The following is a 17,342-nucleotide window of genomic DNA, read 5'->3' as shown; positions in this document are numbered from 1 at the left end:
CCTACCGCCGGGCTTCTTAACGAATAATACGGGCGCCGCCGCCTCGGAGTTCGCGGATCTAATAAATCCCTTCTTTAGGAGTTCGTCGAGTGACTTTCGTAAGACTAAGAGCTCCTGCTTCGATATACTATAGAGCGGGCCCTAGGGGAGTTGCGGCTAGGATCCGTCTAGGTTTTTACGGAGTTCTATCGTATAGTCGATGCCGGGGCGATAGGGCGCTAACTTGTCGGCTTCCTTTTAATAAAATAGCGCGGCTATATCGCGAACCTCCGGAGGTAGCTTTTTCTTTAGCTCCTCGATCGTCGGATATTCTTTCGTCTTTAGGGCCTTTTTAATATCCTCGGCAATTGTAGCGGTAAGTAGGCTCCTAGTAGCGTCGATCGTAGCGATGTTCCCGCTTATATCGAATTCGCGGTAGTAACGCCCTTCGTTAACCTAAAACCGGGCCCTCCTATAATAGTACCGACGCTTTTTAGGCGCGGTCCTAACCTTATTATATACCTTCTATAGGTTCCCTAGGATAAGGGGGAAGGCCAATCCTAGTACGACGTAAGCGTATACTGTCTGCCGGAACCCGTTAATTTCTATCTAGAAGGCGACGACTCCGACAATCTTCGCGTCCTATATCGTAGACGACGCTCCTTTTACTTCTCGGGACTCTCGGCTAATATAGCTAAGCCCGAGGCCTTTAGCTAGGCCCGTATTGATTGTAGCGTAGTACTAGTATCCTTCGTCGATAAGAGTAGAAGTTCCGACGTTATTTTCGAGGACTATATCGGTATATATAAGGTTCCCGTTTATATCCTTTTTAACTTCTTCCTATTTCCTTGCCCGTACTTTGTCTACTCTCGACTCCTAACTCTAAGCGAGAGTTACTCTTTTCCCGAGTCGGAACTACTTAAGTCCGACTAATCCTCCGCGTCTTCTAGTATAGGTTATACGGAGGTAACGCTAATCTTAGTAGGTTGAACCGGCGGTGCGTACGGGCAGTCGCGAATACGGTGCCCGCTCGCTCCGTAGTAGAAGCAGAGCCTCTTCTCCTTACGTTTCTCTCTCTCTATAGAGTCGACCTATTTAGCCCTAGGCTTCCCTACTGTTCCTTACTAACCTCCGCGGTTCTTCTTACGGAAGGCGTTCGTTTAGGCGGGGTTTATAACTACGTCCCCGTCGGAGTCGACCTTCGGGTTCGCCGCGGGAGCCGTATAGGGCGGGATAACTACCGAAGGGCTCGCGGTCTCCTTCTTCCTTTCTTGCTAGCGTTTCGCAGCTTATTTAAACTAGTCCGTCGACTCGAGGTTCGTTATAATTCGCTCGACTTCCTCTACGTAGAGGTAGTAATCCTTAATCTTTAGTACGGCGGCGGTATAAGTCTTAGCCGCGTTCGAGAAGGTGTTCTTTAGGTATCCGATTTTCGTATCGTCGGTTTAGCGGTCTCCGCCTACGCTTAGTAGGAGGCCGTCGAATTCTAGCTAGTAGTCGTGCTAGGGTTGTCCCTAAGTATACTTTAGGGCTTAGAGTTGCTCTAGTGCTTTAGCGGCTTCGTTACTATCCGCAAAGACGTCCTCGAGTTGCTAGAAGAAAGCCTCGGGGTCCTTTCCTTTCGTAAGGCTTCCTCTCTCTTAGAAGTAACGCATCCTAGCGCGTTCCTTCGCCGGTAGAGTATCGTAGATAGTGTCCTAGTAGTAATCTTCGGAGAGCTTTAGTTTCAACCCGGAACGAACTCGGTACGAACTTCTTAGTCGCAGTAGGTAGTCCCGAAACGTCTTAGCTTTTCCGTCCTACGATAGTAGCTTCTATTCGCGTAACGCCGTTACACTTTAGCCGGTAGCCGAGAGGGTTTCTAGGAGTCCTTTTAGGATCTCGTTTGTAGACTAATCTCGTATCGCACTAGTTTCGGCAGGCCCGGCCTAGCGAGATGCTTCCGCCTGTTAGAGCGTAGAGCGCGTAGCTTATAGCTAGGCTTCTATTATCTGTTGCCTAGTATAGAGACTCTCGAAGGCGCGATAAATCTCATCCCTAGTTATCTCTAGCGTAGCAGGGGCAGCGCTCCCCTAGCTATCTTACTCGGATTCCTAGCGAACCTTAGCGTTTTCTATAATAAAGATCGAACCTAATATTACGGGTAAGCAACGCGTACGCAGATGCTAGATGTAAGACTTAATAGGTTCGATAAAGAGCTAAGTCTATCTACGTGAATCCGAATAGTTTTGTGTAGTGCGCTAAGCGCCAAGCAGTAGGTTAGAGTCGCGTAGGCCGAATGCCTAAGGCTAGCGCTTTCCACCTAGGGCGTAGCCCTTTACAAGGAGGCTTGACCCCTAACCGGCTTAGCTTATTAAAGGCAAATTGGCCTCTTAGTACTACCGAATAATAAGCTACACTGTAACCGGCTACGGTAAGGTAGAAAGTAGCTATTAGGTCTTCGAGATAGTATAAGAGGGCACTAGCTTATATAAACAGAGCGGTTGTTAGTAATTGCAGTAGTATAGGTCCTACCGCTCCTTATTACTACTATCTTCCTCGAGGTATTTACTCGCAATAGCAACGGCTATTATAGTAGTTGCTATAACTATAGTAGCTTCTTCTATAGCTTCTTCTATAGCTTTAGGTTAGGTCTATAGGTCAGGTCTATAGGTTAGGTCTATAGGTTAGGTCTATAGCTAAAGTCTATACCCTAGAAGGTCTAGAATAGGGGCTCCTTACCGCACTAAACCGCTTTCAATCACATACAAAGTAGCCTCTTCTAAAGGTCCGTAAAAAGCGCTATATTAATCCTTTATATAACGGTTACTAGCTAGCGCTTATTTAGAAGCCGGTAGACCTTCTAAAGGTCCCTATTATGTGTATACCCCCGGCGATATAGAAGATGTTTAATGTTTAGGCAGACTTTTAGGTTGTCGATAGCGTGCCTATACTATATCGAAAAGTCTTGCCGACTATGCCGACATACCGCTAGCTACTAACAATAATACTAACAATCCCCCTTTACAGGTCCTCGCTACTATATATATATAGCTATAATAAGCTATCTACGGAGCGAACTAAGCTAAGTATATAGATTGTAGACGACTCTAGTAATAGGGTCTACTAACCTGTAGATGCTACTAGATAGTATACACGCTCTGTAATAATACACTATATATACGACCCTTTTAGGCGAGCTCGTTATATATATACAAGGCGGAGTTATCGGATACGCTAATATCCCGCCTACAACCCGGCAAGCTGCTTAATATTGCTCGGATATCCTAGTATTCGGGCATATCCGATATATATCTATAGGCGTATACTAGTATAACATACGATGCCTCTATTTCTTAGGGGCTGTAAACCTACAACACTAGACGACTCTGCCCTAATTACGGTATCGGACTCGGTTATTGCGCCGTGCTAGTTAAGGCCGATAAGTCGCTTACGCGCTTTACGTCGTTAGTAAAACTGCGAGTAGATCTAGCAGCTAGAGAAAGCTAGGGATAGTATAGAGCATCGTATAGCTCGCATCCCTTAGAAAACTCGTAGCTAGACGCAGCTAGAGCTCTAGTAGCGGGAAATAGGAAGTCTAATCTAGCCTCTAACCAAAATTAGGTAGAGAGCCGGATCTTTTGCCCGGTTCTTAGCTATTAGAATCTAGGGTCGTCCGATCTCGGTTTCTACGTCGCTGTCTACTATAATACCTATGTTTATCGGTATAGACCGTTTTTTAAGCCTCTAAGGTATAGTTAATTGTTATAGATATCGCCGACCTTCTTAATAATAGCTTTTACGAGTACGGTAAACCTATACCTAACGCCGACGGCCTATTTAACGCGTACGAGATAGATCCTAACTATGTGTTTCTAACTAGTTATAACGACGATGCTATTATAGACGCTAAATTCTCGTCTTCTCGAGAGGTACGCGAGTCTATCGCAAAGTCGTCCTTCGAGCCTCTAATAGAGGTAGAATTGCCTACCGCAAATAAGCTCTTTAAGCCTCTAGTTATAGTAGACAACCTCGGTAGATAGCGGCGTACTTGTAATATAGCAGAGTCTAAGCTAGATGTTGTCTAACCTAAGCCTTAGAAACTAAGCTCTTATAGTCTATTAGAAGGTGCTAAGTATAAGAGGTAGGTACGCCTACTAGTCGAAGAGATATTTAATAGTATAGACTCTAAGGACCTCGCTAGCGAGCGGAATAAATAGGAGCTATCGACTCGCGACCCTAGTAGCTAGAGGTTGCCGTTAAGGTAGTTTAATCTAATATAGCCGGCTATTATCTTTCGGATAATAGTAATATATACTAATTAGTACGTAGGCTAGAAGGTAGACTTTAAGAAGGTAGTAGACGGTCGTAAGGAGGTATAGGTTTTAGGGCGGAAATAGAGGCTAGTTACCGCTAGAGAGATAAAGATTTTTATTAGTCTAATAATATATATGTTAGTAGTGCAAATAGACGATAAAGACGATTATTAGCGGACGGATAGGTACTAGCCGGCTTATAATATCGCTAGGTTTATAAGTGAGGGCCGATTTCGATAGATTAAGGCGGCGCTTTAGTTTAGTTAACCTATTGAGAAGAATAGCGGTTTACCGCCTTAGAAATAGGTCGTTAACCTCGCTACTATACTAAGGAAGGCCTTTAAGCAGTATATAGTGCCTGCGACTAGTATTAGTATAGATAAGGTAATAGTTAGGTTCTATAGGCGCTCTTACTATATTATAATAATAAAGGGCAAACTAACGCTAATCGGGTATTACATTCTTACTCTTTGCAAGAGGGGATATCTCTTTAACTTCCTATTCTCGTCGCTACGGAAGTAATAGGGTTTCGAGGTTGTTAGTAGTGTTAAACAGTAGCAAGATCTAATTAAGGTGCTAATTCGACTAACTAAGGTAGAGTAGAAGTCGGCTACTAAGGCGAGGAAGGCCGCTACGACTCGGGCTTGTAATAGAGGTAGAAACGGTAGTATCGATATAGGGAAAAATAGCGACGACGGTCCGCCGAGTAAGCGACGCCGGACAAAGAAGAATAGTTAGGTCGGTATAGTAGTAGATAATAATAAAAGCGAAGAAAGTAAGTAACTGCTAAATTAAGAAGCCTCTTATATACTAGACTAATCTTAGGGTCTAATAGCGGTCAATCTTATTAGCTTACTAAGCTCGCTTAGCTAAGCTGTTCTTCGGTTGTTGCTTTAGCTCCTATATTTAACTTACTTCTTCTACGTCTATATAGACAATCTCTTTAACAATATACTACTGTTTCGAGTCCTACGACATTATAGAATAGCGGCGACAGGTACGGTACGTGCTAGCTCTAAATCCTAGCTATAGTAGGGCGCTATATTTCGAAAGGTATAGTAGCATAAGGACTAGAAGGTATTACTTAAGCGGGGACAGCATCTACCTCCGAAGACTTAGTAGGAGGCAATAGCGCTTAATCGAAAGTCAATACGGTTTCTATTCGATATACTAATAGTACGTTATTACTATAATGTTGCAGCGATACTATAGCAAGATAGGAACCTTATTTAAGTGCTTACAACCGGACACTAGCTATTCTGGCGAATATAGCGGCATAGACGCTAGCCTAAGGACACTAACGACTTTATTAAGAAGCACGTACGCCCTTACTAGATTGTCGCTAACTAACTCTGCAATATTCCTATATAGGCGGCACTTTATAACGATAAGATAGGCGGCGTCGATATATACGACTAACTAAGAAGTTATTGCGCTATATAGCACCGCTTACTAAAGCTATAGTATCTACTATTCTACTTCCTTCTCGACGCGGCCGTAATTAATGCCTACATTCTATGCCGCGACTTTATAACTAGTAAGGACGAGAACCTTACTATATAGCGCTCGTTTAGGGTCCGCCTTAGATAGAGCTTAGTTATAGAAGGTACTAAAGAGATAGAAGTAGAACAAGCTAATATAACTAATAGTCCGAGTCCTCGAGACAGAGGCAGGTTTATACTAGGCTTCTTATATAACTAGCACTACGCACGCCCTTCTTAACGCTTCTAGTAGAAGCGAGGCGACCTAATTCGAGCGTAAATAGACAGCTTCCGCCTTAGCAAGGACTATAAGCACTTAATAGACGGTCGACTCGTACGGAGATAACGATATAACCTTTGTAACTTTACTAACACTGCGCTTAATATTAAGTCGTAGTCGTACTACTACGCACGGAGATATTGCAAGAACTATAGACCGAGATAGGCTCTATATAAGGACTATAAACACGGCTAGTATAACTACCTCGATTTACTAGCCTATCTCGAGCGAAGAAGGACACCTTCTAACCTACCGCTCTACTAACACTCACTTCTTATATAGCTTACGTATCTTTGGTATATCTCTATGTCTATTGTAGCTAAAGTTCTTTAAGAAGGCGTAGATTAAGTCTATATAAGTCTCGAGATATATTACTCGCAACCGTAGCTATATAAACTCTTAGAAATAGACCGTGTCTTATAGCCTCTCTACCTCTATAATACTCGGAGGGCTAGAGGCTAGGTCTAGCGTCGATTTAGACCTCTTAATCTTCTTCTTTAGTAGTAATATAGTACTAGAAAGCGACCTCGTCGTCTTAACCCTTGCTAGTAGTAGTAAGTCGTTCTTCGGCGGCGGAATAGGCGAGGATTTAGGCTCTACGGTCGTAGCATCTCTATATTCCTTTACTTACTTAGTTAGCAACGACTACTAGCGGCTACTAGCGGCGTTAATACAGCTATATATACTAGTGTTATAGCTATTACTAGCCGTCGCTTAATCGCTAGCTATTCTATAGAAGAAATAACGTTAAAACTACCCTTAGAAGAGCCCTTATTAGCTGTCCGGATAGCCTCTAAAATAGGAAGCCGCCTAACTATTATAGTTACTACTAGCGGTCTCGGACATTCGAGGGCACTAATTAGTAATCGGTGGCGGTTCGCGCACACACCAATTTTACTAGGCTACTAGAACTCTGCGCGACCGGAAGCCCTAGTTAGCTGAACCTTCCACCTACGGGACTGGTGAAGGGATGAGTGAATATAATGTGCACGACCAGCTCGTACAGTACAGAGACTTTTCCGCTTCACAATCCGCTTGGTACCTTCAAGACCGACAAGCTCACCCGACAAGCTGAGCTTGTTATGGTCGCTTGGAAAATCATATTAAGCGTTTACCTAGCTACTTCGAGTATAGCACCTCCGAATTATGCGGCGAAAGTCTGTCCATGACCGTCTGGGCTTACGTGGTTAATCAATGAGCCTAAAGCTCACTATGCATAGACGGTCTCTGACGGCGAGAGTGCGAAATCCACAGCCAACCGCGTTACATCTCGCAGATCCGCATGTGCTGCGCTGCCGCACATGGCTACTACCTACTACAGGATGATTGCCGATCAAGTATCCTGGCTGCATTTGCTGCTTTTGACAGGCCAGACGGCTTCTTCCCCTCATTGAAAGCGCGACTTGGCATATGGCGCTATGATCGGCGCGAACATACATAACATAGCTCGCTTTGCTCCTGATGGCAAGCTTTCATCTCGCGCGGCGCTCACAAGTCGTTCGCACGTTAAGACCCATTCAGTGAGACAAGACTCTTGGTACCGGATCTTAAATCGGGCGTCGAACACATTCTCGGACATATTGGACCGAAGTCTTGGGCCTCGAGCGAGCAGAGCTCCATCGCCAACATGGCTTCAACCGAGCCAACTTATCTACATTCCTCACCTGAAGCAATAGACGAGAAACACGAGGTCGCACACAAGGAGACACTACAAGAGAATGATGTGCACGATGTCTCGAAAGAAGAGGCACAGCATATGGTTGAGCTCACCGAGGCCGAGAAAATTGTCGAGAAGAAGCTCCGGCGCAAGATTGACAGCTTGATTATGCCCTTGGTGGTTCTCGTCTACTTGATGAACTATATCGGTAAGGCTTCGGCTTGATTTACAGTGTGCTGGAACTGACTCTTATTGTCTGTAGATCGCAACAACTACGCGGCAGCAAAGCTTCAAGGTCTGATCGAAGATCTGGGTCTGACTGGTAGTGAGTATCAAACCGGTCTCAGCATTCTCTTCGTTGGTTATGTAAGGCGCTCGCTCATTCTGTGAATTGGCGTCATCGTTGGCTGATTTGGGATCAGGTCCTGATGCAAGTACCCTCCAACCTGCTTCTGAATTTCTTCGGAAAACCATCTTGGTATCTCGGCTTTTTCATCGTCGCATGGGGTCTCGTCTCGACAGTTACATCTCAAGTCAAGAGCTTTGGGGGCATCGTCGCATGCAGATTCGTTCTTGGTCTTGTTGAGGTAAGTCGGCACTATAAAAAACCGATGACAGTTCTCAGAATACTGATATCGTTGGTCGTTAAGGCACCTTTCTTCCCTGGTGTATTGTTTTATTTGTCCAAATGGTACACGAAGGAGGAGCTCAATCTGAGAATGTCCATCTTCTACTCTGGTTCGTTGATCAGTGGTGCTTTCGGTAGCTTGATCGCTGCTGGCATTCTCAGCGGACTGGAAGGAGCGAGAGGAATGGATAGCTGGCAATGTAAGTCCCCGACAATCCCACGAAACTCTTCCTTCCACATTTGCTAACTCCTTTCCCTTTCCCTTCCCTTTAGGGCTCTACATCATCGAAGGCAGCATCACCATGTTCATCGGCTGCATCGTCACTTTCATCCTCCCCGATTTCCCTCACACCTGGAAGTTGCTCACTGACGAGGAACGACACGTCGCAAACCGACGCATGGCCCTGGACGCCCGACAAGCTGATCTCGACGCTCCAGGCGGTATGTCGCAGATACAAGGCCTCAAAGCAGCATTCACCGATCCAAAGACGTACATTCTCGCTATCGCATACCACGGCATGGCCGGAGCGGGAGGCTTCCAGAACTTCTACCCATCGCTCACCAGGACTCTCGGGTATAATAGGATCATCTCGCTCCTGCTCGTTGCACCACCATACATCTTCATCACATTCTACTCCCTGGCCCACGGTCTTGTCAGCGACAGGCTTGGAAACCGTTTTTGGTTCTTCATCTACCCGGTTCCAATCGTCATCATTGGAGCACTGGTCTTCATGTTCACCAATGGCTTCGGACCACGCTACTTCAGCCTGTTCCTGCTCAACTTCATCTTCGTCATGAACGGAACAATCTACGCCTGGATCGCCAACGCAATCCCACGCCCGCCCGCCAAGCGTGCCGCTGCGCTCGCTTTCATGAACTCGGTAGGAAACATGGCTTCCATCTGGACTCCATTCACCTACAGCGACGCCGATGCTCCGCATTACCGTGTGCCCATGGGCATCAATATCGGCTTGGTGACCATCGCCGGCATCTGTGGTATCATCATGCGCTTCTATCTGCAGTATCAAAACCTTCAGCTAGACCGTATGGAGGATGAGGGGTCGATTTTGACGGAGCGAGATCAGAGGATGTTGGCGAAGACGGCTGAGATTGAGGGCATTGATATCGCTACTGCGAGGAAGTTACAGCAGGGGTATCGATACACTATTTGACAATCTTTGAAGAAGTTGTAGGGGTGATCGATGGGCGGAGTAGTCAACCGGGTATAACTATGAATTTGCAAATCATATTTTTTTTATCATTCTGCGATCCTCGAAGCTTTTGTGTCTTATTCCCCCTTTATTATTACTACCACTACAGTGAGGTCTCCTTAGCTACAGAATTTGCTAAATTTTGAGAGTGCTTGTGGTCTATAATAGTGCTATGCCAAGACTAAGTGGAAAAGTTCGAAATTCGGAAATGTACCCCAGCACCACAACCTCAAAGAAAAGCGTTGCAGAGCGATGCAGGGAGCAATGAGCCGTCCAGTATTATAGCGAATCTCCTTGCTATAGTAGCCAAGACATGAAGACACGGAGGACAGGAAAAGTGCAGTGCCAGCTCCGATAGAATGACGCTAAGCCCAAATAGGTATAGTCTAGTCATTCACTCACATCACACACAACACACGACCATTGTACGGGGCGCTTGAGTGGAGGTAGCAGGAAAAGCGTGCTAATAGGCACCGTTCGCAAAGCCCCTAAACATGTTGTCCGTAAAATAGAACCTAATGACCAACGTAGACGAGTCTTTTCCGTAGTCAATCAAGGTCAGGGGCTCAGGGTCGAAGCAAAACCAAAATGTAACATCTATTGACACCAAAAAGCAACGTTTCAACAGCAAAAAGAAAGTCTTACTAAGCCTGGACGCGCTGGGAATTGAACCCAGGACCTCTTCCAAGACCGTCTTGAGGATATCAAGAGCTTGCTAAGGAAGAATCATACCACTAGACCACGCGCCCTGAGAAGGTGTGTTACTTGCTTGTACGCAAGCAATGTCCTAATTGGATGACGGTAACACAATTCAGACTGTAAAGATCTGCTGATCACGAGCAGCTCCAAAGACGTAGGGGGAACTGGAATGTGTGCCTTGCCAAGCCTCGCTTAATTTAGCGCCGGGCGAAATGAATGAATGAACACACCATTCGCAGGCAAGGCAGGTTTGCCGAGTCGTTGTATACAGTATCTGTTCGCTGTAACGCATTAGCTTAGTCACATGATTATCACATGACTTCTTAGTATAAGAAGGATTTTCACACTGCTTTTAGACTATAGAATGGCAGAATATAACCAAAAATGCTGTTGCGGCTTGCCCAGTGGTGCGACGAGTCATCGACCCCAACGCGATTGAATTCTTCCTATATCCCTTTCAGCATGCTTCGATCAAATTGAGAGGAATGTGCTACCTGTCTCTACCGGCACAAGATTGCGTGTAAAGAACCCGGCAACGCAACGCAATCTGTACTCTTCTTCGAGTTTGAGGCATTGGAGTTTTGTCCGTCTCGCACGGCAAGAAGAACGCAGAACAGGATCCTAAGCCCTCCTTCGAGGATGTTGATAATTGTTACCCATCGAGAGAGTAGTTTACTAAACGCTAGCCTACTAGGTTGACTGCCCAAAAGAGCGGCCAGATATAAGAGTACTGTTAACGCGAATCAGATCTGCTAGTCGTGTCAGAATGTGCGTATACAACCGATAAACTGAATGCGAACGGTTATCAAGTCCCTGGAAACACCGAGTGAGCGCACAGATGATACTTGTTACCGCTTGTGGCTATCAAGGGTGGAGAGGACTGGTAGAGAGATGGCAGGATTTTCTGCTCTTGAAAAGCAATGAATGGGTCCAGCCTTGCGTTGGCTGCGCCATGTTATCGGTGTGCATACAACATCTGTGCCAGGGCGTAGTCAAGGCTCTCTTGGACTGGGCAGGATTGTGCCTTGTAAGGCAGCCAGACATGTCATCACCATAGAGGCCGCACTTGTTCTGATGAGGATGTGAAATACACGATCAGACGTGTTCATGGATCAGCAAAGGACTTTTTCTCATGACTCATGATTACTGCAACAGGAGAAGGGTATCACGTATCGCGGCCCCGACAGGTATGGTACACCACAACTCCATCTCTCGTTTACAGCATCAGCCTTTGAAGGCCGATACTGTATTGACCATGACATTGGAAGAACTAGACAGCGTCTTCGACGACGTCTTGCCTCTTCCTTCGGAAAATCGAGCGGCCGCTCTTTCCCGTCTTGCCTGCTCGAATGTCGGACAGTCCAGGTACGATTTGCTGGAGGTCGCCGAGTGGGAGTGGTAATGGGAAGTCGACGCTGGGGAACAGCAAGGCAGCGAACAGATACCATCCCACCATGCAAGACGCGAACAACACCCCGCCAGCAGCCTAAAGATCGATCAGCATCGTTGGCCAGGAAACTCGGACAAGCTGGACACATACCTTTTGACAGTCGTGAGCACTGCTGGCATTTCCGTTCGCAAGATGGTAGAAGACGGCTGTGACCAGGCATACGCCGACCTCGATGAGGATGAACACGAGCAAGAACACGATGTTCGTGCGAGCCGCGCAGATGGTAAAGAGTAGCCAGAGGACGCAGAATGCTGCCCAGTAGTGTCCGTAGCTGGCGTTGAAGCCTTGTGTGGTCAGTCCCAAAGCTTCGTTGTCGACATCTGTGGAGAAGGAGGCGTAGGTAGCAAACCATGGGATGAGCGTAGCGCCGTAGGCCGCGTAGAAGCTGCCGAACATGGTGAAGACCAGGAATGGGAAGGTGTTACCGAGGATGAATTCGAGGATACCAGCGAGCCACATCAGAACGCCACCGTAGAAGATGACATCGGCGTTGTTGGCGGAACGAGAGCCCTTTGCTCCTCGCCATTCCATCAACTGCATCGTGATGGGCATCAGGGACATCTCGAAGCCAATGATGCCACTTTCAACGGATCAATGGATGTCTGGGGAAGAGCAAAGGTATGGAGATCACTCACAGTGCCGTGGGATTGCCTAGAATATTCTGCAGAGGGTGCTTCAAAGGTGGTCCCGCGAATTTCGGCTGTAGGTAGAGCTTCTCGAACAGATCCGACGAAATCGTCACACTTCCTGTCCCCGTCGTCTTGATCTTTTGCAGTGTCTCCTCCGGATCTTCGCCTTCGTGGGCCTTTCCATTGACATCGTCATGGAAGTCTCGTGCAATGCTGTCGTGACGTCCTTCAGCAGCCATCTTGCGAGATCTCTTTCGTGCAGGAGCAGATTAGATAGATGTATGATGAGCAGTGGGATCGGTCGCAACTCAGCAGTCGAGGACAATGGCTACCCAAATATCAACAACGAAAAGTGCGGAGAGCTTGAACATGGCTATACAGCTACGGAGCTACCCAGTCACCTGGTCGATCAGGAGACGGCGGTGACGAAGGTCAGTCAGCTCATATCCCTTAGACCGTGGGATAAGATCAGGGGAACAAAGGCTGTAGAGGCTGTGTTGACCATATGCGTCGTTGGACGCCAGGTTGGAGGTGTCAGACAACGGTATGCCCTGGTCGGCCATGGTGGAGGGGATTGAACTTAGGTACAGGCCGAGCAGAAATGCGGAGAATGCCTGTCATCCTGCGAGGAGATTCTGCGGTCTCACGGCGACACAGCCCGGGGAATGGCGGAGCATACAGTACAGCATTCCGGACTCCTGGACATCTCTCAGCCCGCGACATGTTGCTTTGATGATGAGGCAATTGACATGGTCTGCGGCTGGTATGTAGGGAGATGCAGCGCTATCGGATGACGTGGTGGTGTCGGGTTGCTCGCGTCTCTGCCGTTGGCTGCACAGCTAGAATATCCGAGTGAGGGTCAGCTCAGGAACTTCTGAATAATGGAATCTAGCATGTGACAGCTTGTTGGTTGCTGCCGTCAGCAGCGCGGTGAGGACTGCTGACCGATTGGCGTAGCTGCATTGCAGCAGTATCGAGGGGAAGCGGCAGCACCAATCGATTGTGATGGAATAGCAACGGCACGATGTTGAACCGTGAAGTTGTTATGATCTGATGAGATGTGGTGGCTGCAAACGTGAAGGAACAGCCGCGCCGCGCCGAGGCTGCCAAGCCAAGCACAAGCTTTGGGGAGAATAACAACAACTCTCGTCAAACTGCAGATGAGCCCATGGATCCACACAGCTGCTGTCGTCTTTGCATGATTAGCGGACGCACATCGAACGCATACCATGTCGGCGCTCGTATATGGCTCGGCAATAGTTAAGATCCGCTCCACGAACAACGCGTATCGCCTCTCAACAGATACTTACCATCAAGATACAGCAGCCTCCTAACAACCATGTAGTCGACGGCAGTCTACAGACGAAGCCGTTCACGGTCGACATGAAGAAAAGGCAGGCCGCGTCTCTTCACACATCTGAGCACGGAGGCTCTTCTCTCCTTGATTCAATCAGACCAAAACCACACAAAATGATACCCAGCAGGATCACCAAAACTTGTGCTCTGTTTCTCCGGACAAGCTTCCGTACCTCTCGAAGCAGTCCAAAGACCTCTACCGGCATTGTGATCATGATCAATCGTCAAAAGGCTATCGATGGGATTGATCATGAGATTGACAAGGCGACACGTAATGGGCAGCTTCTACAACACATTCATACCGATGCGAGAATATGACGCGATCACGCCCCTTACGTAACTCTCCTCGATCGCATGGACAGTGCTGAGACATCAACACCTCCAGCACCACGGGTTATCTTCGCCACTCGATACTCTGTCGTAAAGATAATCCAATCGTTGGACCTGGAGGCGACAGATGTGCTGGGCGTGGGCGAAGCATTGTGCTTCGGCTGTACCCGGATCACTTTTCATCGGCTGTGACCGGATGACTTCCGCTGGACGCTGTAATGGAATTGCTCTTGTTACGAAGAGAGGCACTTCTTTTTAAGTAATGGATAGGTAATCCCTAAAGATGGGGTGTGCTTACAAATCACCAAAAAACAGGCGACAACCTTGCTTGCTCAAGAAGGACTTGGCGGTGTAGCAAACGTTTTCCGACTTTTCCCGAGCACACTCTCTGGAAGTGCATCTGGCCTGAATGACATCTCGAGGCACCGATTGTGATGCGCAGAGAAGAGCATTCTGCACATATACAGCGCGCAAATACAGCTCTTCGGCCACTGTGAACCCAGTCTATCATCTTAGATGATTGGGATGTCTTTGGTAGGGTGCCTGAAATCGACTTCGAAAATTCTGTATATTCAACTGCCGTGGTGATGTGTCTATCTGTCAACAGTAATTAGTCCTTTCCGCCCAATTGCCACACCTCGTTGCTGCAGCCGCGCGGACTCTGCATAGCTTGGCTAATTCTTCTTCGGGACCCAGGTGACCGCTGTGCTCAAAGGCGTCCATAGAGATACAAAGCTAGCACTTCAATTGTATATCTGCCAAGTGTTAGCGGATTCATGAAGTCTCTCATGAGAAACAAGACTCACAGGCCGAGACTCATTGCACCCTCCATGTAATTGCTTTTGCCGTCCTCGATAAGATGGTTAAAGATCCAGACACTGACTGCAAACGTAACAAATTCAAACATATCCAGCTCGAGACTCATCGGCACGCCGATTGCCCAGCCGAGCAAGCAGAAGACAGGCCCAATGAAGAATGCCATCTGGATGCTGACACCTGCAGCCAGCTCAAGGATGACTTCCATCTGCTGTCGCCACGCATAGCTGGAGATCTTTGTGATCCCAGCCAAGACTGCAAGTAGCGGGATCAAGCAGTATCCGATGAAACTATCGCCAGGCACACTTTCGCTCTTCGATGACGCATCGAGCATGAACGTTGCGCAGAAATAGCCCAAAATGCCCGTCACGGCCATGGTGGGAACGGCGGTCCAGAAAGTGAGTCGTCTTGAAGTGGTCCTGGTGGCGAGTAAAGTTTGGCTTTCGCCATTGAACTCCTCGTCTAGAATGTCGGAGTGAGTGTGGCGGAATAGGTGATAGAGAGCGTAGATGATGAGTAGAACGAAGGAAGTGCCTCGTGACATGGTCAAAACAGCTTCCGTGCCTGAGAACTCTCCAGGAACCAAAGTTAAAACCGCGAGAATCCCGAACGGTACGATGGCGGTAGCGAGCAATGATGCTAGTGTAGATGCAACACTTTGGTTGAAGCGGTCCTCCTCCTCGATCCGGCGCAGACCAGAGACAAGGAAGGAGATACCTGATGACTTTTCGAGCCGTTAGCATCATTCTTGCCGCTTGAGGGTTGAACAGTACCAGAAGAATGGCTGAAACGATCTTCCCAACAATGTACGCTCTGGTCAAGTCTACATGGCCGCGGCAGAGAGCGATAACAGCGACCTGAGAATGAATCAGCCTGCACGTTCCGCATCAAGAGGCACGCACCCTCATACCTCCAGATCCAGCGTAAAAGCTCCCACCGCCACATCCCAAATCTTTCGACAAGGAGGAGGCGCGTCGACGGCGAGAATCTCGCTCCCATATCGGAAAATGCCCACGAGTGGTAGGAGCGCGACGTAGTTGAGGCTGAAGGTGATTCCCGAGCTCCATTCACGTCGTCCAGCGACGATGGCGACGGGGATTACGGGTATGAAAATCACCGTCCATGAGCAGGTCAATAGCAACCAGAGAGTTCGGGCCAAGGATCGCGCTCCTCGGGACGGGTACTGGATGTACAGGCGCTGATCTCCGCATAGGCGTTCTTGATCTTCGCCGTTCGGGAAGAGGAAGGCATCGATGCGTTTGGAGGGGCTCATTCTGGATGGAGAACAGGATTGATGGAGACTGCGAGGTCCATGATGATGGAAGACAAAGAGGAAGTACAGTAGAGTAACGGATGCACTGCCCGCCAAGACTCAGCCGCCAAGAACCCGTTCCTGGACCAGAGGGCTGCTTTCACCCTGCCAACAACGTGTTTGCCGCATCGATCACGTATGACAAGACCTGCCAAGTCTGTCTTCGCCAAAATCTACATACAGCTTGGGCTGGTATGACTTTGTTACAGCCCCAATGACCACATCTTGGCGTCCACAAAGCGAGGCGGCCATGCGTTCCCAGTAGTCACCTCAGTCCCACGCTGTCCCAAACATCATGCTACTGCTTCTCACTTCTCTGACCAGGAAGGACCATTGATCGACTTGGAGTCGGACGGCTGGATGACATGAACCGTAGTTCTGTCTCTCGTTATCAGCAAGTCAAACTCTAGAATCAGCCGTTCAGGACGAGGAAATGCACGATTTCCCAGCCACGCATATATTCCTAGTTTACCGGCCCACAAGACATACTCCATAGCCCCATCCCTTTCCATTCCATCTCATATCTCGTAGCTCAAGATCCTCCACCGCATCGAACCCTGTCTATTGTACTTACTTCCCCATCCTTCACGAACCCAATTTCTCCTCCACATCACAACTCTCCAACCTCCACGCCCCCGGTGGCACCCCGAACCCAAGAAGCCCCAAACATCCAAGAACATACTCCCTCCTCCTGACCCCGCAAAAACTCCCAAGCCGAACATACCGACTCAACCGCCTCTCCGGAAGCTCCTCATACTCCAGCACCAGCACAAACTCCTTGATCAAAGCCGCCTGTCTCGGTCCGATGATCTGGAAAAATTTCCGAAGCCGGTACACGTCGCTCGCCGTCCCAAAGAGGTACACTCGACCCGCAAGTGGCGTGGCGTAGTAGAGGGAGAGTGCTTCGGCCCGGACTTGGCGGTTTGCTGCGAGGAGACCGGGGCGTTTCTCCGTTATGGAACGCTTTCCTCCGGGGAGGGCGAGGGCGTAGATTTCGTTGCGGAGTTCGGCGGAGAGGGAGAAGATGTTGATGCGGGATTTTGTGGCGCGGTGTTCGGGCTCCCTGGTAGATGAGAAAAGATTAGGAGGTCGGGAAGGTTTGTTGGTGTGGGTGTGGGGACTTACTGCTTGACGAGGCCGTTGTAGCATGTTGTGGATAGCTTTTCGAGGAGCTTCTGGAGGGTGGCGTCTTTCATGTATGGGTATTGTTTTCGGAATT

At 48.2% G+C, this 17,342-nt stretch overlaps 4 protein-coding genes and 1 non-coding gene across 5 annotated transcripts; 2 read left to right on the top strand and 3 right to left on the bottom strand.

Moving 5' to 3' along the window:
- The first annotated feature begins 7,764 nt into the window (after positions 1–7,764).
- MYCFIDRAFT_165597 (uncharacterized protein) lies at positions 7,765–9,580 on the top strand. Its single transcript, XM_007929933.1, has 5 exons — positions 7,765–7,900; positions 7,955–8,058; positions 8,115–8,279; positions 8,343–8,520; positions 8,594–9,580. The coding sequence occupies exons 1-5, from the start codon at positions 7,792–7,794 to the stop codon at positions 9,490–9,492; spliced, it is 1,455 nt and encodes a 484-aa protein (XP_007928124.1). The 5' UTR covers positions 7,765–7,791; the 3' UTR covers positions 9,493–9,580.
- A 602-nt stretch (positions 9,581–10,182) lies between these two features.
- MYCFIDRAFT_t50 lies at positions 10,183–10,280 on the bottom strand. Its single transcript has one exon. It is a non-coding gene; the product is annotated as a tRNA-Ala (tRNA).
- A 1,220-nt stretch (positions 10,281–11,500) lies between these two features.
- Positions 11,501–12,548, bottom strand: MYCFIDRAFT_140494 (uncharacterized protein; the record flags this gene model as incomplete). The annotated part of the gene is made up of 3 exons (XM_007929932.1): positions 11,501–11,716; positions 11,765–12,260; positions 12,316–12,548. 3 exons carry the CDS (start codon positions 12,546–12,548, stop codon positions 11,501–11,503), a joined length of 945 nt encoding a protein of 314 aa, XP_007928123.1.
- Positions 12,549–12,590: 42 nt separating this feature from the next.
- MYCFIDRAFT_176098 (uncharacterized protein) lies at positions 12,591–13,103 on the top strand (the record flags this gene model as incomplete). Its single annotated transcript, XM_007929931.1, has 2 exons — positions 12,591–12,873; positions 12,919–13,103. The coding sequence occupies 2 exons, from the start codon at positions 12,591–12,593 to the stop codon at positions 13,101–13,103; spliced, it is 468 nt and encodes a 155-aa protein (XP_007928122.1).
- A 1,448-nt stretch (positions 13,104–14,551) lies between these two features.
- MYCFIDRAFT_51083 (uncharacterized protein) lies at positions 14,552–16,105 on the bottom strand. The gene is made up of 4 exons (XM_007929800.1): positions 15,722–16,105; positions 15,585–15,668; positions 14,802–15,535; positions 14,552–14,750 (listed from the first exon to the last, which is right to left on the bottom strand). Exons 1-4 carry the CDS (start codon positions 16,082–16,084, stop codon positions 14,705–14,707), a joined length of 1,227 nt encoding a protein of 408 aa, XP_007927991.1. The 5' UTR covers positions 16,085–16,105; the 3' UTR covers positions 14,552–14,704.
- Between the last annotated feature and the right edge of the window lie 1,237 nt (positions 16,106–17,342).

Source organism: Pseudocercospora fijiensis, assembly GCF_000340215.1.
Source record: "Pseudocercospora fijiensis CIRAD86 unplaced genomic scaffold MYCFIscaffold_6, whole genome shotgun sequence".
In the NCBI taxonomy this organism is placed as follows: Eukaryota; Fungi; Ascomycota; class Dothideomycetes; order Mycosphaerellales; family Mycosphaerellaceae; genus Pseudocercospora; species Pseudocercospora fijiensis.
This window is presented reverse-complemented; position numbering and strand designations above follow the sequence as displayed.

Bases quoted from the DNA above. Each gene is read 5' to 3' on its own strand.
- MYCFIDRAFT_51083 (XM_007929800.1), bottom strand. From the start codon at position 16,084: ATGAGCCCCTCCAAACGCATCGATGCCTTCCTCTTCCCGAACGGCGAA. The intron at 15,536-15,584 runs GTACTGTTCAAC...CGGCTCGAAAAG, and splicing joins TCGTTTCAGCCATTCTTCTG to TCATCAGGTATCTCCTTCCT. The intron at 14,751-14,801 runs GTGAGTCTTGTT...AACACTTGGCAG, and splicing joins GGTGCAATGAGTCTCGGCCT to ATATACAATTGAAGTGCTAG.
- MYCFIDRAFT_165597 (XM_007929933.1), top strand. From the start codon at position 7,792: ATGGTTGAGCTCACCGAGGCCGAGAAAATTGTCGAGAAGAAGCTCCGG. The intron at 7,901-7,954 runs GTAAGGCTTCGG...TATTGTCTGTAG, and splicing joins CTACTTGATGAACTATATCG to ATCGCAACAACTACGCGGCA. The intron at 8,280-8,342 runs GTAAGTCGGCAC...TTGGTCGTTAAG, and splicing joins TCGTTCTTGGTCTTGTTGAG to GCACCTTTCTTCCCTGGTGT.